We start from the raw sequence: 22,929 nt of genomic DNA, 5'->3' as shown, positions 1-22,929 counted from the left end.
TTCAAACTGCAGAGGTTCCTCATCAGATTTCTTTGACTGAGGTTGAACTTGGTGGGAATGTTACTTTGCAGTGTCCAGTTTCTGAGATGGAGGACAGATTATTTTATTGGTACAAACAGTCTCTTGGATACATGGTCCAAACTGTTGCTACTGTAGTTGGTGGAAAATTAACAGTAAATGAACAATTTAACAGCCCACGGTTCACAACAAAAAAAACTACTGATCAGTGTTTTCTTACCATCACAAATATCAGCAAAGAGGATGAAGCAACGTACTTCTGTCACAATGGAGCGAAGTACTCACAAAGTTTCACCAATGGCATCTTCTTGGCTGTGAATGGTAAAATATTTTTTACTTTCAGTGTTTGAGCAACGTTTTCATGTCATACACATAATTTAGATCATATCTTTGATATCTTTTTTACTGAATCACACAGATCATAAAAAGCACACATCTTTCTTCGTGGAACAAAGTCCAGAGACTGAGTCGGTCCAGCTGGGCGACTCAGTGAATCTCCAGTGTTCACTTCTCTCCAAGAACAAAGAAAACACAGATCAGTGTCCAGGTGAACACAGTGTGTACTGGTTCAGATCTGGATCAGCAAAAACGCATCCAAGCATCATTTACACTCACAGCGAGGAACGAGAGGAAAGAAGCTGTTTCTACAGTCTGTCCAAAACGATACAGAGCTCCTCTGATACTGGGACTTACTACTGTGCTGTGGTCACCTGTGGAGAGATCCTGTTTGGTGAAGGAACCAAAGTGGAAACAAGTGTGTTTACAATTATATTTAAATTATATATTGCATTTTGCTGATTTAAATGTCAATGTAAACACATAAACAGCATAAGTCTGTTAGTTTCTTTACTGCATCAACTTACATTTTCAAGTTCTTTGAAAACTGACCTACAAATTCTGCCTGTTGACAAATGTCATTAGTTTTCTTAAAGCCAGTGTTTTGGATTCACAAATTATTATGCTTAAGAGTCCAAACTTTAAAAATGCTTCCTGGGAAATGTTTGTGATTCAGGATCAGGACTGGAACCAGTTGTCCTCGCTCTCGGAGTTCTGTTGGCCTGCTGTCTGACTGTGATTGTTGTCCTCATTTTCTATGGAAATCGAAGGAGAGTTTGTGAATATTGCAAAGGTAGGTTTGCCATTTCTACTTTCATATCAGTTCAGCTTTGTGAGGTGCGATCTTTAATACATCTTACTAACAGTTTCATCAGTGGAGCCCCCAGACATATCATAAAGGGCTGGACACATGGGAGCACTAAGAAGCTTTGAGTAACATACAAAAAACAATCTTTTAAATCTTTATAAACAAAGAAAACATGTTTGTGGGTTTCTGTCGATGCTCGTGCAACAGTCTTGATGTTTTCTAAAAAAATCCTCAGTTTGAAATGGACCTCTGCAAAACCTTCATTTGGAGGCCCATGCAGCCCTCATACTTTGCCCTACCCCTCTATCCCAACAAAATCATGACACCCCGACCCTAGACGTGAATGCGCAGAATGGAGAGGTAAGTTGGGATTGAGCCCCACGCACCATATGCAGCGATACTGAATCTGAAGAAACCTAATTTACTGAAAGATTCTACTCAACCTCTTCTGCTTGTTAAATATTTTATTTTTTGGTCAAACTGGGAACATTACTGGGAATCTGCAGTCTCTACACTCTACGTGATGTTATGGATTTAAACAATAAAACTAGCTAACTTTTAATGCCCTGCTGACTTGTGTCCCACCATAATATGCTGTTGCAGCAGGAAATAATGAACATTTAATATCACAACTAATGTCCAATTTCCCTTGAGAAAAGTACTTCTCCCTGATCACTTAAAAGCTCGATGGATAGGCAGGTGCCCCATGTATAGAGGCTGTGTCCTTGCTGCAGCAGTTCGATTCCAGTCATGGCACTATCAATCAAAGACATAAATGCCCCAAAAAATAATCTTAAAAAGAAGAGCTCTATTGCAGGTAATCAGCATTCATCATTAGAACGCTAAAGCTCTATTGAGCACACAACAGTGACGAATGTGGTTAACTGTAAAGCCTAAAACTGAAAATGAGATTTAAAACAAAAATCAAACTTTTTTTTTCTTTTTACAGGAGCAGAGAGTGCTTCCCATCATCTTGGACACAACAGCACAACTGTGGATCAATCAGCTGATCTGGTAAATACTGCATGAGGCAGTATGTTGTCCCTTTAGATGTGTGGATATGATAAATATTTTGCCTCTTTTATCAGTTCTATTTAGCATTTCATCTGTAAAAGAGACGTATAATATTAACGTAAAAGAAACATAATATTCAGCTCAACAAATAAAAAACACATCTGTCTTGCTTTGATTTTATGGTGTCTTGTAAGCCCATGAGGGCTGGACATAACTGTCTGCATGACACGACAACAACAACAAAAGAAAATACATTCATATTCATCTATACTGAACTTTTCAGTAGCTATAACATATGGTAATACATAGGGATAGAAAGTAGAGAAATTAAACAAAAAAGTTATGTTAACCTCACTTTAAAGCAATCTATAAATTGGTTTATTACAGCCCAATGTTACAGAAATATCTGTCATTAACTCACAAAATGATCTATGTTTTTGCAGGATGATGAAGGAAAGGCAGCAAACTATGCAGCACTGCAATTCTCAGCAAGAAGAGTGAAAAGGGGAAAGATGAAGAGTGAACTTTCGTCACAGTGTGTCTACTCTGTTGTTAAAGCAGATTATCACAACCAGCACCATCCCTCCTGATAGACCAATCCAGTGAACGCTTGAGGCACATCTATTGTAGGGAGACGGCGGTAATGGCGATATGTTTACATCAGATACTTCACAACATTTGTGCACAGACAAAGCAAGCCTGTGAAAAGGTCCCAAAGTCTATACAGAGATTTTTTTCCCAACTGCCATCCAATAACCATAGGACACAGTTGTGTCATTTGTAAAATGCACTCAGCTAATTTTTGTGGGACATCATCTGATTTTAAGTTGCTTTGTTAATGAGTTGCTACAGTGTATGTATGTTCCTGTATTTCAGTAAGGGGACATCAGCGTCTAAATCTCTTTTGTTTTGTTGACATCAAAATATGGCATAAGATAATATTAATATTATACAGTACTGATATCTCTATTACGTGTCAACACTGATCCTGTGGAAAATTGCACATTTACAATTTCTCCCACTTACATTAAAAATAATTTGAGTAATGTCTATGTTAACTCAAACTGAGTTTTTTTTTAAAATCATATTTCAGGAAATTAATAATAACCCAGATGAAAAAGAGCTTTAGCTGGAAAAAGTTGACGACTTTGTCAATGTTCTTTTTTAAGAATCTTTTTGCAGAGGTATTTTTTTGCCTACTGCCTTTAGCCATGGTGAAGACATGATAGGAAATGACAGGGGCCGAAACAGGACATAACATGCAACAAAGCTGGACACAAACTTTGAATGTTGCCGTTTGTGGTTGGCATCCCAAACCCGACCCTAAACCATCAGAGCACCCTGCCATGGTGTAAAGTAACTTTTAATTGTGCAAATTTACATAAGAGACACGAAAAGTATCACTGTGACACAAGCACTATCTGTAAAGAATGATTAAAAGAAAGGTTGAAACTAAAAACAAGTGTGTCTGTATTTTTCAAAATAAATCCAACATACATTTATTTTATTTAGTTTCTTTTGAAAATCAGGAAGATGGTTTGAGCTGTTGCTGTTCAACAAGTACATCCTGTCCAGGTAGAGACTGCATTTTTTTCATGTGCCTGCATAGGTTTCCTCTCAGGCATTCAGTTTCGGCTAATTGGAGAACTTTTTCTAGGTGTGAACATGAGTTTGGGTAGTTTTCCATTTGTGTTCGCCCTGTGAGAGACCGGAGGATCTGTCCAGGGTGAACATCACCTCTCACGCATTGTGAGCTGGGATAGGCAGCCCTCCGCAAACCTGCAGAGGATAAAGGTCTAGACTTCAGGCATTTTATGTTTGCAGACAGCTGAGGTCAGCTTTCCGCTAGTAAAACTGAAACTAAGAAGACTGCGCTGGATTTGGAGTGAATGTCTGTCAAATATTTATATAATATAAAAACTAACTCAACTGTGCAGTATCTGTGGCTGATCTGACTGCAGTCTTTTGTACTGGGCTCAAGTGTTGGACATAATATTATGTTTTTTAGTTGAGGGAGGTGCAGTCAGCATGCTTGCTATGCGTACATTTTGTGTGTTCACAAAAATGGTTTACGTGCAGTCCTTTGCATAGGGGTCTGCGTAGACCCTCATGGACACGCAGAAGCAGAGACTATGTATTGGCCTTAAGTCTGTATAATGGATATAGAATTTCAATCATGCGCTCAGTTCATTTCAACATGTCTACTCAAGTCTAGTTTTAATTGTATGGACAAAAAAAATATTTAAAGTAATATATAATATTTGCATCATTACCTAAAAGCCACATATAACAAAACCTTTTGCTCCAAACAGACTACCATTATATCATAGAGTACCAACTCATGACCAACACACCTTTAGCCATGCTAATTCATCCCAAAAGATGAGGTCACAGAGACCGTGACCTTTGATCATCAAATTTTATTCAGATCACTGTTGAATCCATTGAATGTTGAACGTTTGTGCAAAATTTAAAGAAATTACCTCAGCATGTTCTTGAGGTATAGCTTTCACGAAACTAAGACAAATGCAAGGTCACACTGAACTTAACGCAACCTTTGACCACCTAAGTCTCAGTCGAAATCTCAAAATCTCAGTAGGAGGTTTCAGTTTGCTGGTGTTGTGTCAAAGTCTGTTCCCCGGATGATATTGGCTTTTATATTAGTGTTACCTAATCTAACAGCCCTGCACACATTTGAATCTCAGGTTTTAGGGAGATGCACAGAAATCTGGCCTATAGGAGTGTGTTGCATAGATAGAAGTCAGTAATAGTCAGGAAATTTTATGGGACATAAACAGAAGAAAATCACATTTTTGAGTGGAGGGAGACTTGTGATGTAATGGAGAAAACATGATAAAGTGCCCTCCAGGGTGTTTTGCAACACTCTACAGCTAGTGCACTTGTTTTTTATTCTGACACATAGTGTACTTTATGTAAATGAAAAAAAAGAAAAATTCATTAAAGATGTAGAAATTTGTTTAACAAATGAAACAACACACGTACACATTTTGAACAGCAGTGATGTAAAGCTGAGGGACCTGGGAGAAAGTTCACCACCTTACATGGCAAAACTGTGAAAAGAGACAGAGAACTCACTCGTCTCTTGGCCAATCCAAAAAGCCAGCTTAGGTAGACGCATCATAAGCCTTGTTTAAAAACTGAATAATAAACTTCACGAAACCTGAAAATAAATTTAATAGATATGGAATACACAATGCTATAGGCTATCACCAAATCACCAAAAGCTTAGCTATTCAATGCAATGATTTTTGCACCATAAAAATTCAAAACATTTTTATTCAATCTTTGCATGAAACATCTTTTAGTTTATCCAAAATACTTTTGTTACATTATGTGGAATATTATGTCTTGAAATGCAATTGCTAGTGCTGCAAAAGCAATATATTCCCCAAACAGTGTGTCATATACAAATTATATGAGCTTCGATTAGCACATTTATTCTTCATTTAGATCATTCATACACTGCAAAAGACCTGACATCAGTGTAAGTTGTCTCTTCCGTTCTTTGACTTCTTCTCTCTGTTTTACCGACTTTCCTCCTTGTAAAGTTTGGTGTACAAAAAACCAAAGAGTCCTCATTTCTCTGTGGAAATAAAGTGAAAAATTAAAACTGAGGCCAAATTTTAATCCATGCAAATAAACACAGATGAATACAACTGATATGTTTTTCAGCTACATCTTTAAATACCTCACCTGCTGACTTTGCTGATTTCCATAATTGGTTACAGCATTTGACTGAAGAGTGGCAGCAGCTGTATTTTAAAACATGAGATAGTAAAAAAAAATATGTAAATAACTTGAACTTAAATTAATGATAAAGTAGGCTAACTTAAACACAGCACAAATGTGAATTGAGTTATATAAGCTTTTGGAAAACAAGAGTTCAATAGATGAATGTATAAGTAGCATCTCTTACCGTTGCAACAATTGCAGGATTTTTTCGTGATGGCATAAAGAAGGACGGCTATAACAATTAGACTTATAACCACAGCAACACACACCAGAAAAAAAACTGTGTTGTTGTCCTGTGAATCACAGGTGCTGACATCTGAAACATTAATGAATCAATGATGTTAAGAAATAGTAATAGATACTTAACATTAAAGGATAAGATAATAATTTAACAATTACTTAGAAATATGGTGCAGTTACCATGAATATCCAGTTTTGATCCGTTTCCAAATAATATCTCCCCACATGTGGCCACAGCACAGTAATAAGTCCCAGCGTCAGAGGAGCTGACGTTCTTTGAGAAGCTGTAGACACATTTCTGTGCAGATGGATCTTCAGGACTCTTCTCACATTCATCACGACTGTTTCTTTGAGCATAAATTAAACTGGGATGAGATTCATCAGATCCGGCTCTGAACCAGATCACGCTGTGTTCCTCTGGACAAGTTTTCTTCTCAGAGTCAGAGAGGACTGAACACTGCAGAGTCACTGAGTCTCCTGGACGGACTGGATCAGATGGAAAATCTTGAGTGACGGCGGTGATATCAGGTTCTGGTCCTGGGAGTCAAAACAAAAATTATGTAAACCGCTGTTGTAAATGATGCACAATTCTTTAAATCTGTTGCTGTTTTGCTTTACTTACCTTTGATTCTCAGAAATACTCCATTCAAAAATGTCATTTTGCTTTGTGTTACTTTTATACAGTAGTAGACGGCAGTATCGCTTGATTGTGCTTCAGTTATATGCAGAACAAATGCTCCAGGCTCTTGTTTGACCTTCATGTGACGATTCTTCTTAACAATGTCAATGTCACTGGCTATCATTCCTCCAATAACTTCAGGAAAAGTTCCAGAAACCAGCCTGATCCAAAATAAGCTTGCTAGAACTTTCTCGCGGGTGCATGTTAGAGTCACATTTTGTCCAACACCAACAGTCTTTGTCTCAAAGATGTGATCGTCTGTGCATCCTAAAATTAAAAACACAGATCAATAACAGATACATTCATATTCCTTATCTGTATCACTATTTGAAGATGCCAAAATGTGTTTTAAATACATATGTCGAATAAATTAAAATGTAATACTTACGTCCAATTTTGAGTACGAGGAGTATATAAAATATGATCAGCATTTTCTCTCCTCGACAGGCTGCAGTTCAATTAAATCGTATCAGAAGATGATTTGCTTTAATGTAGCCACATCAGTGGGAGGGAACAATTTCAGAGCTATTTGATTGGCCTCTCGTTATGTTGGCTCTTTACTGTACCACCACAGTGGAAATATTTCAACCAAAACTTTCCGACATAACATATAACAACTTTAGCACCACGCTTTTACCTTCTCATATTTGGCTCTCTGGGGGAGAAGCTCACAGTGGGACGTTTACAGTAAACGTGTTGTTTACAACGTTTCTCCTATGAAGAAAATCAACTGTAGCAAAGGTGAATTTCTCATGGGCCTGACCTCATTTAAAGTTGAAGTGAAATTATTTCCCACACTCAACATGACTGCAATTCAGTAATTTATGAATATCCACATGCAGATTGTCCATATTACCAAAGAAGGTAACCAAAACACTTAGCTGGGGTTAGTGAATATGGTGGTTATGGTTACAAAAAGGAAAAAACAGTTTTTGTAATATGAAAACATGAATTTTTTCATCCATTTTCACCATAACTGCACACTAAAATAAATGTAATTCCTGGGAGTGATTCAAAACTGTCTTTATTGGTAAGGGACCAATATCTGTTCACAATAACTTCTGGGTAGCGACCCCTCAAGCTGTTGCCTCAAATGGTTAGTTTTTAGTCACCTTAAAAAGGTCTGCCTGGGGGGAAAATAAATTAAGAAAAAAAAAATCAATAAATCAGTTTGAGTGTAAGCGATATTAAGACATTTTCACCACACTTCCTTGCCATCAGATAGCCTTCTCCGAGGACAAAGTGAAGCCATTATCTCAAAGCCACCAGACTCTATTTACAAAAACACTAATTTTACTCACAGAACATGAGAGTTGCTGGTCAACTGCTGCCTCCATCAGTTAGAGTGTAAGGTAAAACAGGGAAAATATTTCAAACACAGCGTATACTTAAACTGATACTAACTGTATAAGGTGGCTAAAGCATGTTTTGCTTTCCCCCCCTCGCATTAGATTTCATGTCAGTAGATTTGGTAAATTAAAAAAACTAGCAAAGCAATACAGTACAGATAATGAGCAAAGCAGCAACTTGAGATAGGTCAGAGGACCAAGTGTCATTACATATCTTTAAACATTACAGTTATGGCTGAAAAATAACAACAAAAATAAAAAAACGTTTTTAGTTATTAGCACGACTTCCTGGTGATTCGGCCTACAAACAGTTTTAGTGAAACTGCACTGCTCGGCAACTTTTTGGGTGCCTGTTTACTTCCTTTTAGCTGATGTCACTCACATACACCACAAAACAATCCAACACCAATTACAAGAGAATCCATTTACCACGTTTATGTTGTCAAGTTTGAAACAGTCTATTAACCTTTTTTACAGTTAAGAGATATAACATTCATAAATCAAAGATTGGGTGACTGTCTTTTAGTCTTAAATCTTAAACTTGATTCCTAGTCCTGTGTTAAGGGGTTAACATGCAGCTCCTCAAAAATGTAATTTTACATCAGAGCTATGATGGCAACAGAGATACATCATGTACCACAATTCGGTTCAGGTTCGTTTGAACTGCAGAGTTTCCAGTGCTGGTCCAATTAACCGCTTCGACAAAACTGAGGAAGTTAAAGAAACTTTTTACAAATTTTTATCCACACACATTTATCCAAGCCGTTACACCACAAACCTGGTGCTCAGTTTGGCTGAGAGCAGGTGAAATACAACTTACTCCAGGGATCCAGGTGTGTGCGCAGCCAAATGTCACCGCACACATTTGCTAAGGGGAATCTGATTTAAGTACAACACGACCTGATCATGTAATACAGGTGATACAGTGGTGCTATGAGTGGGTAAAATCCAACTGCAATCCAAAACCTAGCCAAAAATCCAGCCGCATGAAGTAACATCTAAAAGACACTGCAAACCACGTCCAGAGCATTGATATAGCATCAAATAACTGTGTGCTATGTAAACACAGAGTGGAGTAATGACGTCCTGAGCAGAGAATAAAGTCACGCTCAGCTGATAATGACGTCCTACCCATGGTGAGCCTGACGCTCACCCATTGATTCAGACAAAGGCCAGACTCTGAATCACAGATTTACTCTGAATGTCGCTCCTTTAACGGGCTCTTGTCTGGTTTTTGTGGTCTTTCACATTTGCTCTCTGTGCACTGAGACTTTTCAGCACTGCTACAAATCACCTGCTCCCATTTTATCACTGCCATCTGTTGGTGAAAACCAGATGACTTAAACGGCAGATTAAATTCACAACAAACCTTTTATTTTACTGGCTCTTTTTGAGACTTGGTACAATTCTGCCAATTTAAAATCCATCTATGTATATAGAGAGTTTGGATGGTGCTAATGAATTTGTGAGAATTGATTAAAAAAAGAGATTGTCTCACTGAATCAAAGAGGAATTCAGAGGTGCATTTTTTAAAAATAACCCAGGACAAATTAAAACGCTCCACATCAACAGTGATGACCGCGCCCACACTGTCGGTCTGTCATCTGTAGTGAAACTCATCAGCAGGAAGAGCACAGCAGACACCACACCACACACTAAGTTTACAGTAAGTTTCAGATTGAGGTGACATTTATGCTTTTTGGACAGAAAAGATTGTCATAATTCCACAAATAAATAACTTTAGACCCTCGTATTGTGAGGCAACATCACCCAACAACGTCATTAGAAACAGCTTTAAAAATTATTATTTCTAGTTTGTTTGTTTAAATTTGCAATTTATAAAAAAACCAAGGGGCATGGCATGGTGCAATAGGATGTCCATCACTTGTGAGTTGGATAAAATAACAGGAACACCTCAAAATTTAAGGCAACCCAGTACCACAACACCTTAAACTCATCAAAAGGTCAAAAAATGCAGAGGTGTTCCTTAACACTGTCTTGTGCCCATCCTCGTATGCAAAATACTAAACACGGGGGTGATCACACGGGGCAAGAAACAACTGTAACATTCAAGTTTTTTAAAGAAAATGAATACATTTGTGTGCTGCTCAGTATTTCCTGGTGAATGTATGTTCACAGACACACGTTAACAATCACCTCTGACAAACAAATGACATGCGGAAAGTTAAGCACGGCTGTGGTTGGGCTGCTAAAATAAGGTGTGATTTCAAAGCCCCCATTCTCACTGTTGCTCTCTTTGGACGAGAGATTATGAAGTCAGCAAAAAACAAGCAACAAGACTGCAGGAGGGTTATATAAACCCACAGCTGGTCAGTGATACTGTATTTAAGTGATACATTGCCAGTGAGCGAGTGTTTTCAGTGTTTTTTTTGTTTGGTGGTTGTTATTATGAGACAGGGGAGTACTACACATTCACTGGTCCAACACAGATCTTTGGAAAGATTCTGCATACCCACATTTTAATGCTATAAAACCAATATCTCTTACTCTACATCATTATTCATGCCACAAAGATCCCCAAATATATAATGAGTCATCGTAGAATGACTGTCATGATCTCTTTGGGCTTTATATTTTCATCTGATTAAAACATGTAGTCAAAAAAAGAAAAAACACAAGAAGAGGTGACTAAATTGCTATATATATTCTCAGAGGCACATGATGTCCCTGCAGGGCAGAGACAAACATTACAACATATTATCACTGTATGTGGTGAACGGTGCACAGTGCATACAGCAGACCTATATTCTGTTAGGATAAAACAAGTATGTTTAAGGGATATAAAAATCCACTTGAAAACCTGCACCTCTGTGCATTGGTGGAATTAGTAATAAGTGTACTGGTTAAACTAAAAATAGGTTTCTGGTGCCTCTTGTAGCTCGTCGCTTATTTTCACTCTAACCTCAGTACATATCCTGTTGAAGCCCACAGGCAGGTCTCTTCTGAGTAAACAGCTTCAGGGGTTGGTCAAAGACAGGGAAATGGGCTGCCATAGCTGTTGTCTGTAGTTAAAACAAGGCTTAAGTTTGGTTGGTGCAACTGATGTAAAGTTTGTTCTAAGGACTGATCTTAACAAAGACCAACTTGCAACTAGGACCAGGTTTAGTTTAGACCAGTTGGTGCAACCCACTCCTGCTTGCTACTTATAAAGCCCTGAACTCACCCGAGTGCTCTGTTACTGTGCTGTGCTGAGTAACAAACCCCAAAACATTTCAAACAAAGAAAGTAAGAGGGGAATTTGAAAATACAGGCAGAGGGCAGAGTCTCTGTACCAGGTGTGTAGGAGACCTACAGTAGTCAATGCAGAAATGCAAACTGTCCTATCTAGAGTCAGTGTTTGGTTTGTCCCTTCTGAGCTGCTGTCCAACGTGTTCTTACCTCACAGGACATCCTGTTAAAGCCCGCAGTCAGGTCTCTTCTGAGAAAACATCTTGGTGGTTGGTCAAAGGCAGGGAAATGGGCAGCCACAGCTTTTGTCTGTCGGCATAGTTTCTGCATGTGGCTTTGAGTGTTGTCTTCAATAAGTGCAAGTTGCCTTTTTATGAGTGCTTAAAGGCAAGAAGAGAAACAAAGTAAATTCTAGTTAATCTCATCTGAAACAATACTTTTCAAACCATCAAGAAAGTAAGACTGGGTGCTTGAAAGGGCGCTGTGGAGGATTTAGCATAATTTAGCAATAAGGTTACAGATAGGAACCTACTGAATACCTCTCTGCTCACCCCTTACCACTTACAGCTATCTATGGTGGCCTTCAGGTAACATAAAAACTTGAAAGGCCCTCTGTAGAGCCAGTGTTTTGTTTGTCCATTCTGGGCTACTGTAGAAACAGGTGAAACATGGCCAACACTATGGCAGACAAGCGCTTGCGATATATACATCAATGTTTCATTTTAGGCTTGGGCGGTATTTTTCACACCTTCCTGGAATTTCACGGGGTTATAAAGTATGACGGTATTTGCGTGCAGCCCTTACCTGCACCTGCCTAAATACCCTGGTACACCGTAATATCGCCCAATTCTGAGGTAATGAAAACACAGTGATTCTTAGTTTCAGGTGATAATACACTAACGGAAACATAGAAATAGAGATCATCTTTTGATGGGATCATTCCAGCCGCAAAACAACAATGTTATTTTGATGTCAGCTACACGGCTGTTAAGTTTTGTGACTGCATTTTGCACATTCATTAACTATCATATTGACAAATATCTCGAATGACAACCTGACACCGAAACATCTGGCAAAATAAACAAAACTGTTGCTGTGGTAATTCCTGCTCCAGTAGGTACCACCAGGACCACATTTCAGACATACAAACTCATGAGGAGAAAATAATATCAGCCTCTCTTTCAGGAGCGTCTTAATTGCATATTAGCAGGCCCACATTAAATATGCTCCTGAAGACATCCGACTACACCTCTGCATTTGTATATATATTTTTTTTGCAGCAAAAACATTCAGCTAAAGTCTGCAGAACCCTGAAAACTGTCAAAAACAAACAAACTAACAAACAAAAAACACCTGCAGATTCCATAACAGGCTGTTAACAAACTTGAGTGACCCATGTGACTCATTGTTGATGTTACTTGTGCAGCAAAAGACAGACAATCTGAGGTTAAGTAATCAAACTTGAATGGTCATTGTCGTAGTGACAAAAGTGCTTTGGAAACATCGGTAACACTTCATGGGGGCACAAAGATGGCTGATTCATAAGAGACAAATGGTTAATCCAGGAACACTGCTGACCATTCTGGTGTGCTTAGCATGATTGCATTGTGCTTTTCTTGCTTTTGGGATTTTTAACTTAATGACCCTGATGCACAATTAATTTCATTAGTTTGAGAAATTATGTAAATCATATTGCCCATAATGGTCTACTCGTATGTATTATAGTCATTCTACATCTTAAATTTAAACAGTTCATCATTATGATTATGGTTTATGATCATTAGTCGTTTTGGTGCCCTCCTCAGCACGTGATGCCCCACACACAGAAGCTTTAATGACACATGTACATCCAAGAGTTTCTGAAAACGGATCATAAATCTTCTAAATTTAGGAGGAAGTGCATTCACTGTGTTTCAGCCAATGAGCACAATTTCCACTGTGTAGACTGTGATGATCTTGTGACTTAACCCTCCTTTGGGTAGGAGGACATCAGTTGTGCAATAGAGGGGTGTTGCACTACAATGATCGGAGGACTGGCAGCTTTGATTCTTAGTACAATGTGTAAGTGCAACTTAAAGAAGTTGATTGTTTATTTTTAACTGTTAAAGTTTTCTTAAAGAAAAGTCAAAGTAATGATATTTCTTTGTGTTTTGTGGTCTAAATTTGATTTCTCTTTTCCTCAGCTGTGATTCAAACTGCAGAGGTTCCTCATTACATCTCTTTGATTGAGGTTGAACTTGGTGGGAATGTTACTTTGCAGTGTCCAGTTTCTGAGAGGGAGGACAGATTATTTCACTGGTACAAACAGTCTCTTGGACGGATGGTCCAAACAGTTGCCACAGGAATTTTTACTCAACAAAAACTTAGCGCAGAATTTACCAACCCACGTTTTAATGTCACAGAGGGAAAGGCTCAGTATTTTCTTATCATCACAAATATCAGCAAAGAGGACGAAGCAACGTACTTCTGTCAAAAGGGAACGGCATATTCACAGAGTTTCGTCAGTGGCGTCTTCTTGGCTGTTAATGGTAAACCATCTTTTACTCTTAATATTTGTGCCAAATTTTTATGTTATACAAGTCATTTACATAATTTCTTTTGATGTCTTTTTTTCACTGAATGCAGATCATACACAGCTGAAATCTCACTACTTGAAACAAAGTCCAGAGACTGAGTCGGTCCAGCTGGGCGATTCAGTGAATCTCCAGTGTTCACTTCTCTCCAAGAACGAAGAAAACACAGATGAGTGTCCAGGTGAACACAGAGTCTACTGGTTCAGATCTGGATCCGGAGGAACGCATCCAAGCATCATTTACACTCACAGCGAGGAACGAGAGGAAAGAAGTTGTTTCTACAGTCTGACCAAAACAATACAGAGCTCGTCTGATACTGGGACTTACTACTGTGCTGTGGTCACATGTGGAGAGATCCTGTTTGGTGAAGGAACCAAAGTGGAAACAAGTACGTGTTTATGGCTGTATTAAATTAATTGTGATTTACATATTGTTTTTTTATAACTGGTTTTAAATCATCTACGAGTCATTTAAAGATCCTATTAGACTGTTACAGACCGGTTACAGTTCTTGAGTTATAACAACTTGGTACTCACCGTAGTCACTTCTGAGATATCAAACATGAGCAGTGAGACGATCCAGCAGGCTGTGCACAAACCACAAGGTTGGTCAGACTTATCTGGAAGATAAAAAAGATGTTCATGATAAATAGATTTATCAAACATCAACTGATTGCTTAATGAAGAATTACAAGAAGCATCACAGGTGCACTCACATTCTGTGACATTTAACCTTGTCTGACAGCTCATTTTTTATAGGCCATTAAATCTATCTTTAGTGATGTTTCCATGTTCAGATATCACAATGAACAAAAACTATAAATATAATATGAAAATATTTCTTTAGAAATTCTATTTGTCAATCTAAATGAAAGGTGCACACCATTTAGACTTCAAAATGCAGGTGCTGATTTCATTACTTACCAAATTAAAGCAAAACTTATTTTAACTTCCTGGCTCTAATTTCTTAATTCTCATGATTTTTGTAAGCCATACTATTTCATAACACTCTGACACTGAGTATTTGGAATGCTTTAAATGAAATTGCCATAATTTTAAAAAATGTCCAAATAAATAATACATAGAATTTGATAAACTAAAGAAAATCTCTTGCAGAATTAAAGTTATGATGACTAGAGAGTTAAATAAACTAAATACATTTTCCTTAATTTCAGGACAACATTGGGACCCAGTTGTCAGCATCCTCAGCATACTGTTGGCTCTGTGTGTGATTGTGATCGCCATCCTCATTTTCTCAAGAAACTGAGGGTAAGTTTTAGCGACACTGCAAAGACGGAGTACATAATGTGTGATTTTTTTGTTTTTATTTATTAAAACATCCAAGACAAGGATCCAGGACAGCACAGAAAGCCTCACTGTTACCAAAACATCGGCTCATCAGCTTCATTCTATGCTTGGTTATGACATCGAAAGCACCCTTTGGCATTTCTATGCGATGCACAGCTGTCCTCTGAGGAAAACATGATGTAACACATCAACAAATACATAATATTTTGGATGTAAATATGTCATGAAAGTTCCATCCATTGTCCAGTACGGGACCTAAGGTATGTAATGTTAAAACAACACAGACTTTTAGGACATAAACAGCTGTCGGGTGAAAGTCTGTGTTTGTTTGACCCATCCATCTGCTTTGAACATAAAATATTGCAAAGGATGAGTTTGCACCGTAATTATCTGAAACCCGTGTGCATCTTATAGACACGCCAAAGCGTGCTTTCAGGGCTGCGGAGCAAAAAAAAAAACAACAACAGACAGTCGTCAGTATTTGACAACCTAGGAATGAGAATGGGTCGCTAAAATGTCAATTAAAAAAATGTTCTTTAGGACAGTGACAGAGCCATGGAACTGGATTTCTCTACAATGGAAAGCAAAAAGATGGAAAAAAGAGACAATACCAGCAATGGTAACCACAGACTTCTGTTGGGGTGCAATCCCCTGACTGTCAAGAAAAGGAGTTCAGTTCCTTCTAATGTAAAAACACTCAACATCTCAACATGTTTTGCATGGACAAAGTGTGGTTATGATGTCAAACTTAAAAGAGCATAGTTTTGCATTGTTTAACTCCATTTACAATTGGCATTATGGATGTGCATGTACATATTTAACCCCACATTTTTCCCCAGATTGGAAAATTGCAATTGTTTATGGGCAGTAATGAATAAAATGTATAAAACGGTACAAATGTATTATATGTGTAAATGTTTAATGTACAAGGGTTTAATAAAAAGAGAATAATGCCATAATTCTTCTGTCACTTATAAAATAAAGGGTGTAGATAAATGAGGAACTTTTGATTTGATTATCACATTCAAGACTTTTTATAATTTGTGGTCTGATGGATGAGCGCTGATCAGAGTTGAGCAATTGGATTAGCAGAGCAGCTGCTGCAGAGGGAAGTTAAAGCAAACTTTCCTCTGCTGCTGTAACATAGGTTAGACCCAGCACTGGACCACAGTGTGCACAGTTTCCATGGGAATGCAGCCCCTTTCAACTAAAGCAGGATGGATAAATGATGTACATAACTAAAACTATATGAATTAAACTGCTCAGTTACGCTACACTTGGCGCTCTGCTGCTCCGTCTGTGTCCAGAGTACGCTCTGCCGCTCCGTCTGTGTCCAGAGTACGCTCTGCCGCAGCACTGGAATGTTTGGGAAACCTTAAGTGAACTTGAGGTGTGTTAATGTGTATTTCTGAAACTTTGCAGAGAGTCAGGTTAGCAGTTTCCCACAGTTTCCACTCTTTTGCTAAGCTAGGATTTTTGAGTACTTGCTCCAGCTCCATATTTAGGACACAGATATAATGACTTTCTCATGTAGCTCTTGGAAGACAACAAGCAAAATGTCTAACAGATAAAGCTACTTAAATACAGATCATAACTGAACCTTGTACCATGTAAGTGCAGACTTTGTTTTCTATGACATAAAGAGAGGAGTGTGTTGGTTAACAACTTGACTAATTGCAATCTTTATTATCAATTTTAAGACACTGTAGGCTCCCAAAGATCAGGGCTAAATAGAAAATAAAAATGGGTGGTATATAAAATGATATGATTATGCAAGAACATACTACGCAGTAAACTACAACAATCAGGTCCACTGGTTAAACTAGAATAAGCCTCTTGTAGCTCTTCCTTCTTGCACCCCTACCCTCACTGCACATCCTGTTGAAGCCTGTAGTCAGGTCTCTTCTGAACAAACAGCCTTGGTGGTCGGACAAAGGCAGAGCAAAAAGCCCGCCACAGCTTTTGTCTACCAGCGTAGCCTCTGCATGTGGCTTTGTGTGTCGCTTTCAAGACACACATGCAGATTGCCTTTACTGGGTGATTTGAAACAAGAAAGAGAAAGCAGTCATCCCCTGTCATACTCATATGGCTCAACATTTGTTTTCCCCTTTTAATACTGTAAGAGGCTGGCCTTTATGTTTCTCTACTACATCACTGCACTGTTAAATTTCTAGAGGATAAATTCTCATTGTTAGTACATAGCATGATGTAAAAACCAACAATTCCTTCAGAGAGCTAAACTAATCTATAATCTGTAGTGCTCCAGGCAGCTTTTTCACAGACAAAATGTGCTGCGTGTAATGCAACCAAAGCTCTCTTCATGCTTTTAGTCAGAACCCAAGAAGAAAGTATTATGACTAATACCAGCTCATGAGCTTGTATGCTTTTAGTCAGAAACAGAGAAGAACATATTATGACTAATACCAGCTCATGAGCTGGATTGTTATTGTGTTGTTGGGCCACAGTAACACTGCGGTGTAACGGAGTGCTGTTTTGAATGTATTCATATGTTTGTTAATGTTGTTTTGTTACCAAAATTGGCAGTTTATATTGTCTTTTTGAGTGTGCCTTGTGAATCGAAAATTATTTAAACATGATTTTACTACTGCTGTACATGCCCAGGGGTCTGTGGTAACAGGAGCCTGGGCTTCATCTGAAAAATGTTACTCAAATTATTACATACTGACCATAAGAGATTCAAAATAACCACAAACAGATGCAAAGGAACTGCAATGAAACACTGAATAACTAAAAACGAGACAAAATAAACACAAAGAGATACAAAATGACCTAAAAAACGGACACTGAATTACCTCAGAGACAACAATGAGACACAAAGCCACAAAAAGATGCGTTATGTCTACAAAGCAATAATCCACCCCTGGTGTAAGGTCATAGGAATGAGTTTTTGACAGTGTAACTCTGCATCCTTTAGGGGTTTAGTTTTTTTGTTCATTTTGGCTTGACATCTGTCTTGCGAATTCATGTAGATACATGACAACACCAAAATTACAGCAATGCAGATTACTGTCAAAAACAAGGGCAATAAGTTCTTTTAGTGCCCCCTACAGGTCATTCTGTTCTTCACACCCACCATGTTTCATGTTATATTAGTGTGAACAGAATTGATGATGATTTTCTCCCCCCTAAATATCACTGCTGTTGTAGGTGTCAGTATTAGTGGTTGGAAAACACAATGAATCATCATAGTTTCGTGTAGCTCTCACATATTGCGTTGTGTAGTGGAGGCACACTGAAAAACCTCTTTGTCACACTGACATCAGCAATGTGGCACAGAAAAGAACCACTGTGTTTTCTGCACAGATGTTCACTAAAGTTCTTACCCATGTTTAGAAACACTTAGACAACAGTTCAAATGGTCAAACAACATCAGCAATAGGAAAAAAGGGACACTTATCTGCTTTTACCACCATTTTCATACCTAGATACGGGCCTAACATAGAGGTTTCCTGTATTGTGGTCTCTAATTCTAGGTTAAGAGAGCTGCTCGATGATGCAAAAGACCTATTACTTACTTATTTGTTCTTTCATTATGACTACAGCCGCATTTCCTGTCATGCATATAATTAAGCAGCACCCAAACCGCGTATTATGGGTAATGATGAAAACAACTGAGGGACCTAAATCACATGGCCACAGCACACATCAAGTTTCCCCAAAATCATTTTGAATCACTTAGTGGAGCTCTGGTTTTAAAAACGTTATTGTTGAAGGACATTTTCAGAGGAAAGGACAAAAATAACTTGGTGGACAGAGACAGAAAGTGTGACAGTAACTTACCATAACGTACCAGTCTGACAAAAAAATGGATGAAAGGAAGGGCTTTACTCATTCTGTGTTCATCATGGTTTCACAAAGTCAGACATATTTATCGTTCAGTTTTTGAATGTAAGTATAGGAACACATCATTCAATGAAAGGTCCAGCATGTAGGATTCAAAGACATCTACCGTGGAGGTTGCAGATTCAACCAAATGTAACTTTTCTCTTGTGCCAAGTGTTTAGGAGAACGTTGGCTGATGTAAAAACACAAATGGCCCTATATGGAGCCAGTGTTTGGTTTGTCTGCTCTCTGCTTCTGAAGAAACATGACAGACTCTGGGGAAGGTTAAGGTGTTATTTTTGTGCTCATCATCTACCTTTCCTCACAAAACAAATATCATAAAATAAATAAAGGACTTCATCTAACCAAGTGATTGTAGTGGACTTACTTTAACTTTAATGACAAAGGTGATTGTTTTTGTAAGAGGACTTCTTGAGCACGATGTCCTGCTATTAGGGGACAAGATGAAAATATGAGTCATTTTTTTAGGCAGTATCAACTGACCTATTTTGTTTTGTAGGTATATGAACTCACCTGACCACAGAGTTGCATTAAACCACACCAGTCAGACTGGGTGTAAAAGCCCCTGTGGCTATTTTAGAAATTGTCGTGGCTTTTGCATTAGAGGTAGAAGTACTCAAATACCACAAGATTACAGTGTTTAAATACTTTGTATCAAGTAAAAGCCCTGCTTTCAGTGAAAGGTACAAAAGTATTAGCATTAAAATATATTAGAAGTACTCATTTCAGAATAATGCACTTGACAAAAATGTGAAGTATTAATTGCAGTCAACCAGTATATTCCAAAACATTTAATCACACATTTAACATTGACCTTCCAAAAAAAGCTCATCAGTGGGCCTGTCATATATTCTGTATACTGTACTCTAAGTTAACTTATCTGTAAGATAAAACAAAAATAAAATAAAAGTCAATAGACATAAAGATCTGGTTAGTATATACAATAACTGACATTATTATGTCACTAAAGGGAAAACATTTGCCACATAACATGCCGCTAACATCTCCCACACAGAGCAGCATTCAAGCATTAAACAATCTGCAGTTATGACCTTTAGTGTAGATGTTGCCGTTCCTATCCCAAAACCCTGACATCAGCGTAGATTCTTTCTCCCTGGACCGCGTTTGCTTCTTCACTTAAACGCCTGCCGGGTTTCACTCCGGTGAAGTTTACCACAGAATAAACCAACGAGCTTTCATCTGTCTGTAGAAATTAAATGATTATTAGATGGGAACTGTGACCAGAAATGTACCAACCAAACATCGTATCTTTAAAATGACTTACCTGCTGATTTTGATGATCACCAGTGGTTGTTGCTGCATTTGTTTGTAGGACAACAGCTGGATGAGATAAGACAAACCATGAATAACAATCAGCATGTAATGATGATTTCATTTCATTTTGGAAATGAATTACAGATTAACCTGAGAGACATGGCAGTAATGTTAATTAAATAAAAGTAGCGGAGTAAAAGTGTGATAAATGGAAGTAAGTTTTATTACCGTTACAACAATTGCACTTCTTTTTCTTGATGCTGTAAATCAGTAAGGCTATAACAATCAAACTTATAGCCAAAGCAGCAAACGACAGACACAGAATCGTATTGACCCTCTGACAATCGGCAGACAGCATGTCGGAGGCTGGAATAATAAAGGCGAGAACAGGTGGCAAAAGTTAATGAGGAGTAAAAGAATAGCATTAATCTTACATTTTGGCTAGCTAAAAAATTATAAATGTAAAATCTTTACTTCTAATAGGGTAAATGTGCAAAATGTGGGTTACCTTCATCTTTCAGTTTTGTTCCATTTCCAAAAAATATCTCCTCACATGTGACCACAGCACAGTAATAAGTCCCATCAGCAGAAGTGTTGAGGTTTTTAGAGAAACTGTTGATACATTTCTGTGGAGACAGAGACTTGGGACTCTTCTTACAGTTGAAACTGTTTCCATTAGAGGAAATAAAACTCGGTTGAGGTTCATCAGATCCGACTCTCAACCAGAACACACTGTGTCCTCGTGGACATGTTTTCTTCTCAGAGTCAGAGACGACTGAACACTGCAGAGTCACTGAGTCTCCTGGACGGACTGGATCAGTTGAAATGTTTTGAGTGACGGCTGTGATATCTAGTTCTGGACCTGTGATTTCAGAAAAAACAGTATTTTTAAAATTTATTTCCATGATATGAAAAAAATTTAGTACTCGCAAATGTTTAGTACTTTAGTACTAAACAAAAAGTTGACACTAACTTTCCATGTAAAAAATATTTTGTTTGCTAGACAAATTTCTGTATGTTTTGACATAACATCTGTATAAATTACCAAAATATATCATCGATATTAGATAGATATTTATTAGCACTGAATGCAAGACAGAAAAGCAAATTAATCCAAACTTAAGTTGGAAATTGAATGTTTGGTTTAAACAAAGTGAATATTTCTCTACTTACCTTTGACTATCAGGAGGGTTTTAATCAGAAATGTTGTTTTTAGTTCAACTACTTGCTGGCAGTAGTAAAATGCAGCATCACTCAGCTGTGTTTTAGTAATATGTAAAACAAAAGTTCCAGGCTCTTGTTTTGTTGTAAAATGTGGAGTTTTATTAACGACGGCGTTGTCAAAGGTATAAGTTGCTCCTAAGACTTCAGGAAAGTTTCCAGCAACAACTCTATTCCAAAATAAGTATCCTGCTGAATTAGCCCGGCGGCTACATGTTAGAGTCACATCTTCTCCAACAAAAACAGTCTTAGTCAGAAAGCTTTGCTCGTCCGTGCATCCTAAAAGAACAAATACGTTACATTACAGCTACCATAAGAAGGTGACAAAAATTGAAACATAACAGAAGTGAAACTGAATTTTTTTTATGAATACTTACGCCCGATTGTGAACACGAGAGCTACGCAAGTTATGATCAGCATTTTCTGGTTAATCCACTTGAGACAGCACTTAATTCAGATCCTGCTGCAGGATGATTAATTGTATTGCAACTCTGTCAAATGAGAGGAAACAGTGAAATGGGAGGGAACAGTTCCATAACAATCTGATTGGTCCATCATCATGTTGGTTTCCACCAAAGCAAAGATGTTTTCAACCAAAGTCTGCAATAATGACGGCACCAGCAGTGTGGTTTTGACATTGTGTTTATCAGTGCTATAATTAACACACACAGAAGTGTAGTTGGAAAGGAACAACAGCACAGCAACAACAGCTTTCCTTTTCGAATACGTAAGCCAAATCATCATGTGTTCGGCCATTTCTTTTGCTTTATGTTTTCGATTTTCTGTAAATATTCTCTTTTCTCTTTATACTCTTTTTGTCTGCTTGTTTGTATAATCATTTCTCCATTTTCTTTTTTACACATTCAAGATAAATATATCAAATCAAAAACGGCAACATTTTAATCCTCTGGCTAGAATATAAATCTAACCTGGATAGTAATTCATTTCAAACACATTACATTTGACTCATTTCCAGACCACTGTCTGCTATTATTCTCCTCTGTGGTGTAAATATCCAATCCTTTTTAGAAGCAGATAAATATCACCTAAATAAATATATTAATTAACAAAAATAACAAATTTTATTGGCCTATGTGGTGTCATTTATTTTTAGTTTTAATCACAGGATATTTGCACTGTTGTTCCTAAACACTGTTGAAGTAGAGACTGTCATATTATTAATGAGATTTCACACAATGGTGATGCACCTCGGGCTTTTTACAAAACAAGCCTGATTTGTCAGTTAATGAGTTTCACTTTTACAAAACTGAAAATGTATCTTCCTTCAGAGCAGAGGGCAGAG

At 37.8% G+C, this 22,929-nt stretch overlaps 6 protein-coding genes across 7 annotated transcripts in view; 2 read left to right on the top strand and 4 right to left on the bottom strand.

Annotated features, from left to right (window-relative positions):
* The window catches only part of LOC121947648 (signal-regulatory protein beta-2-like), an 8,851-nt gene extending 8,745 nt beyond the window's left edge, over positions 1-106 (bottom strand). The window contains exon 1 of the mRNA XM_088080865.1: positions 1-106. This exon is cut by the window's left edge and continues 58 nt beyond it. The gene's annotated coding sequence lies outside the window, so the exon portion shown is untranslated.
* The window catches only part of LOC148188856 (uncharacterized), a 3,825-nt gene extending 196 nt beyond the window's left edge, over positions 1-3,629 (top strand). The window contains exons 2-6 of the mRNA XM_088080862.1: positions 1-339; positions 437-772; positions 1,031-1,147; positions 2,112-2,176; positions 2,620-3,629. The exon at positions 1-339 is cut by the window's left edge and continues 6 nt beyond it. Of these exons, the coding sequence (XP_087936988.1) occupies positions 1-339; positions 437-772; positions 1,031-1,147; positions 2,112-2,176; positions 2,620-2,766 (1,004 nt within the window). The 3' untranslated portion in view covers positions 2,767-3,629. The remainder of the gene's footprint in view (positions 340-436; positions 773-1,030; positions 1,148-2,111; positions 2,177-2,619) is intronic.
* The window catches only part of LOC148188855 (uncharacterized), a 29,301-nt gene extending 17,585 nt beyond the window's left edge, over positions 1-11,716 (bottom strand). The window contains exon 1 of the mRNA XM_088080860.1: positions 11,597-11,716. Within this exon, the coding sequence (XP_087936986.1) occupies positions 11,597-11,716 (120 nt within the window). The remainder of the gene's footprint in view (positions 1-11,596) is intronic.
* LOC121948026 (uncharacterized) lies at positions 5,456-7,296 on the bottom strand. The gene is made up of 6 exons (XM_042493263.2): positions 7,237-7,296; positions 6,792-7,115; positions 6,350-6,706; positions 6,114-6,245; positions 5,891-5,949; positions 5,456-5,780 (listed from the first exon to the last, which is right to left on the bottom strand). Exons 1-6 carry the CDS (start codon positions 7,277-7,279, stop codon positions 5,649-5,651), a joined length of 1,047 nt encoding a protein of 348 aa, XP_042349197.2. The 5' UTR covers positions 7,280-7,296; the 3' UTR covers positions 5,456-5,648.
* A 1,595-nt stretch (positions 11,717-13,311) lies between the features above and the next one.
* Positions 13,312-16,265, top strand: LOC121948028 (immunoglobulin kappa light chain-like). 2 transcript variants are annotated; one of them, XM_042493266.2, is made up of 5 exons: positions 13,312-13,447; positions 13,570-13,914; positions 14,012-14,347; positions 15,134-15,227; positions 15,807-16,265. In XM_042493266.2, exons 1-4 carry the CDS (start codon positions 13,408-13,410, stop codon positions 15,223-15,225), a joined length of 813 nt encoding a protein of 270 aa, XP_042349200.1. In that variant the 5' UTR covers positions 13,312-13,407; the 3' UTR covers positions 15,226-15,227; positions 15,807-16,265. The 2 variants fall into 2 exon arrangements, with proteins under 2 accessions (XP_042349200.1, XP_042349199.1); XM_042493265.2 differs by having other exon boundaries at positions 15,134-16,265.
* Positions 16,266-18,767: 2,502 nt separating this feature from the next.
* LOC121948029 (uncharacterized) lies at positions 18,768-22,117 on the bottom strand. Its single transcript, XM_088080866.1, has 6 exons — positions 22,004-22,117; positions 21,579-21,905; positions 20,914-21,267; positions 20,634-20,771; positions 20,416-20,471; positions 18,768-20,334 (listed from the first exon to the last, which is right to left on the bottom strand). The coding sequence occupies exons 1-6, from the start codon at positions 22,044-22,046 to the stop codon at positions 20,206-20,208; spliced, it is 1,047 nt and encodes a 348-aa protein (XP_087936992.1). The 5' UTR covers positions 22,047-22,117; the 3' UTR covers positions 18,768-20,205.
* Between the last annotated feature and the right edge of the window lie 812 nt (positions 22,118-22,929).

The sequence above is a fragment of the Plectropomus leopardus genome, chromosome 8, assembly GCF_026936395.1.
Source record: "Plectropomus leopardus strain MGB_pleo_1.0 chromosome 8, ASM2693639v1, whole genome shotgun sequence".
Classification (NCBI taxonomy): domain Eukaryota; kingdom Metazoa; phylum Chordata; class Actinopteri; order Perciformes; family Serranidae; genus Plectropomus; species Plectropomus leopardus.
The sequence above is the reverse complement of the archived record's forward strand: the minus strand, read 5'-3'. Positions and strand labels throughout refer to the sequence as shown.

Excerpts from the sequence above, each read along its gene's own strand:
- LOC121948026 (XM_042493263.2), bottom strand. The coding sequence starts at position 7,279 with ATGCTGATCATATTTTATATACTCCTCGTACTCAAAATTGGAC. Across the intron at positions 6,246-6,349 it reads ATCAAAACTGGATATTCATG|ATGTCAGCACCTGTGATTCA; the intron begins GTAACTGCACCA and ends TTAATGTTTCAG. Across the intron at positions 5,950-6,113 it reads ATCCTGCAATTGTTGCAACG|CTGCTGCCACTCTTCAGTCA; the intron begins GTAAGAGATGCT and ends TTTAAAATACAG.
- LOC121948028 (XM_042493266.2), top strand. The coding sequence starts at position 13,408 with ATGATCGGAGGACTGGCAGCTTTGATTCTTAGTACAATGT. Across the intron at positions 13,915-14,011 it reads CGTCTTCTTGGCTGTTAATG|ATCATACACAGCTGAAATCT; the intron begins GTAAACCATCTT and ends CACTGAATGCAG. Across the intron at positions 14,348-15,133 it reads AGGAACCAAAGTGGAAACAA|GACAACATTGGGACCCAGTT; the intron begins GTACGTGTTTAT and ends CCTTAATTTCAG.
- LOC121948029 (XM_088080866.1), bottom strand. The coding sequence starts at position 22,046 with ATGCTGATCATAACTTGCGTAGCTCTCGTGTTCACAATCGGGC. Across the intron at positions 21,906-22,003 it reads TCTCGTGTTCACAATCGGGC|GATGCACGGACGAGCAAAGC; the intron begins GTAAGTATTCAT and ends TTGTTCTTTTAG. Across the intron at positions 20,335-20,415 it reads GTGATCATCAAAATCAGCAG|ACAGATGAAAGCTCGTTGGT; the intron begins GTAAGTCATTTT and ends TAATTTCTACAG.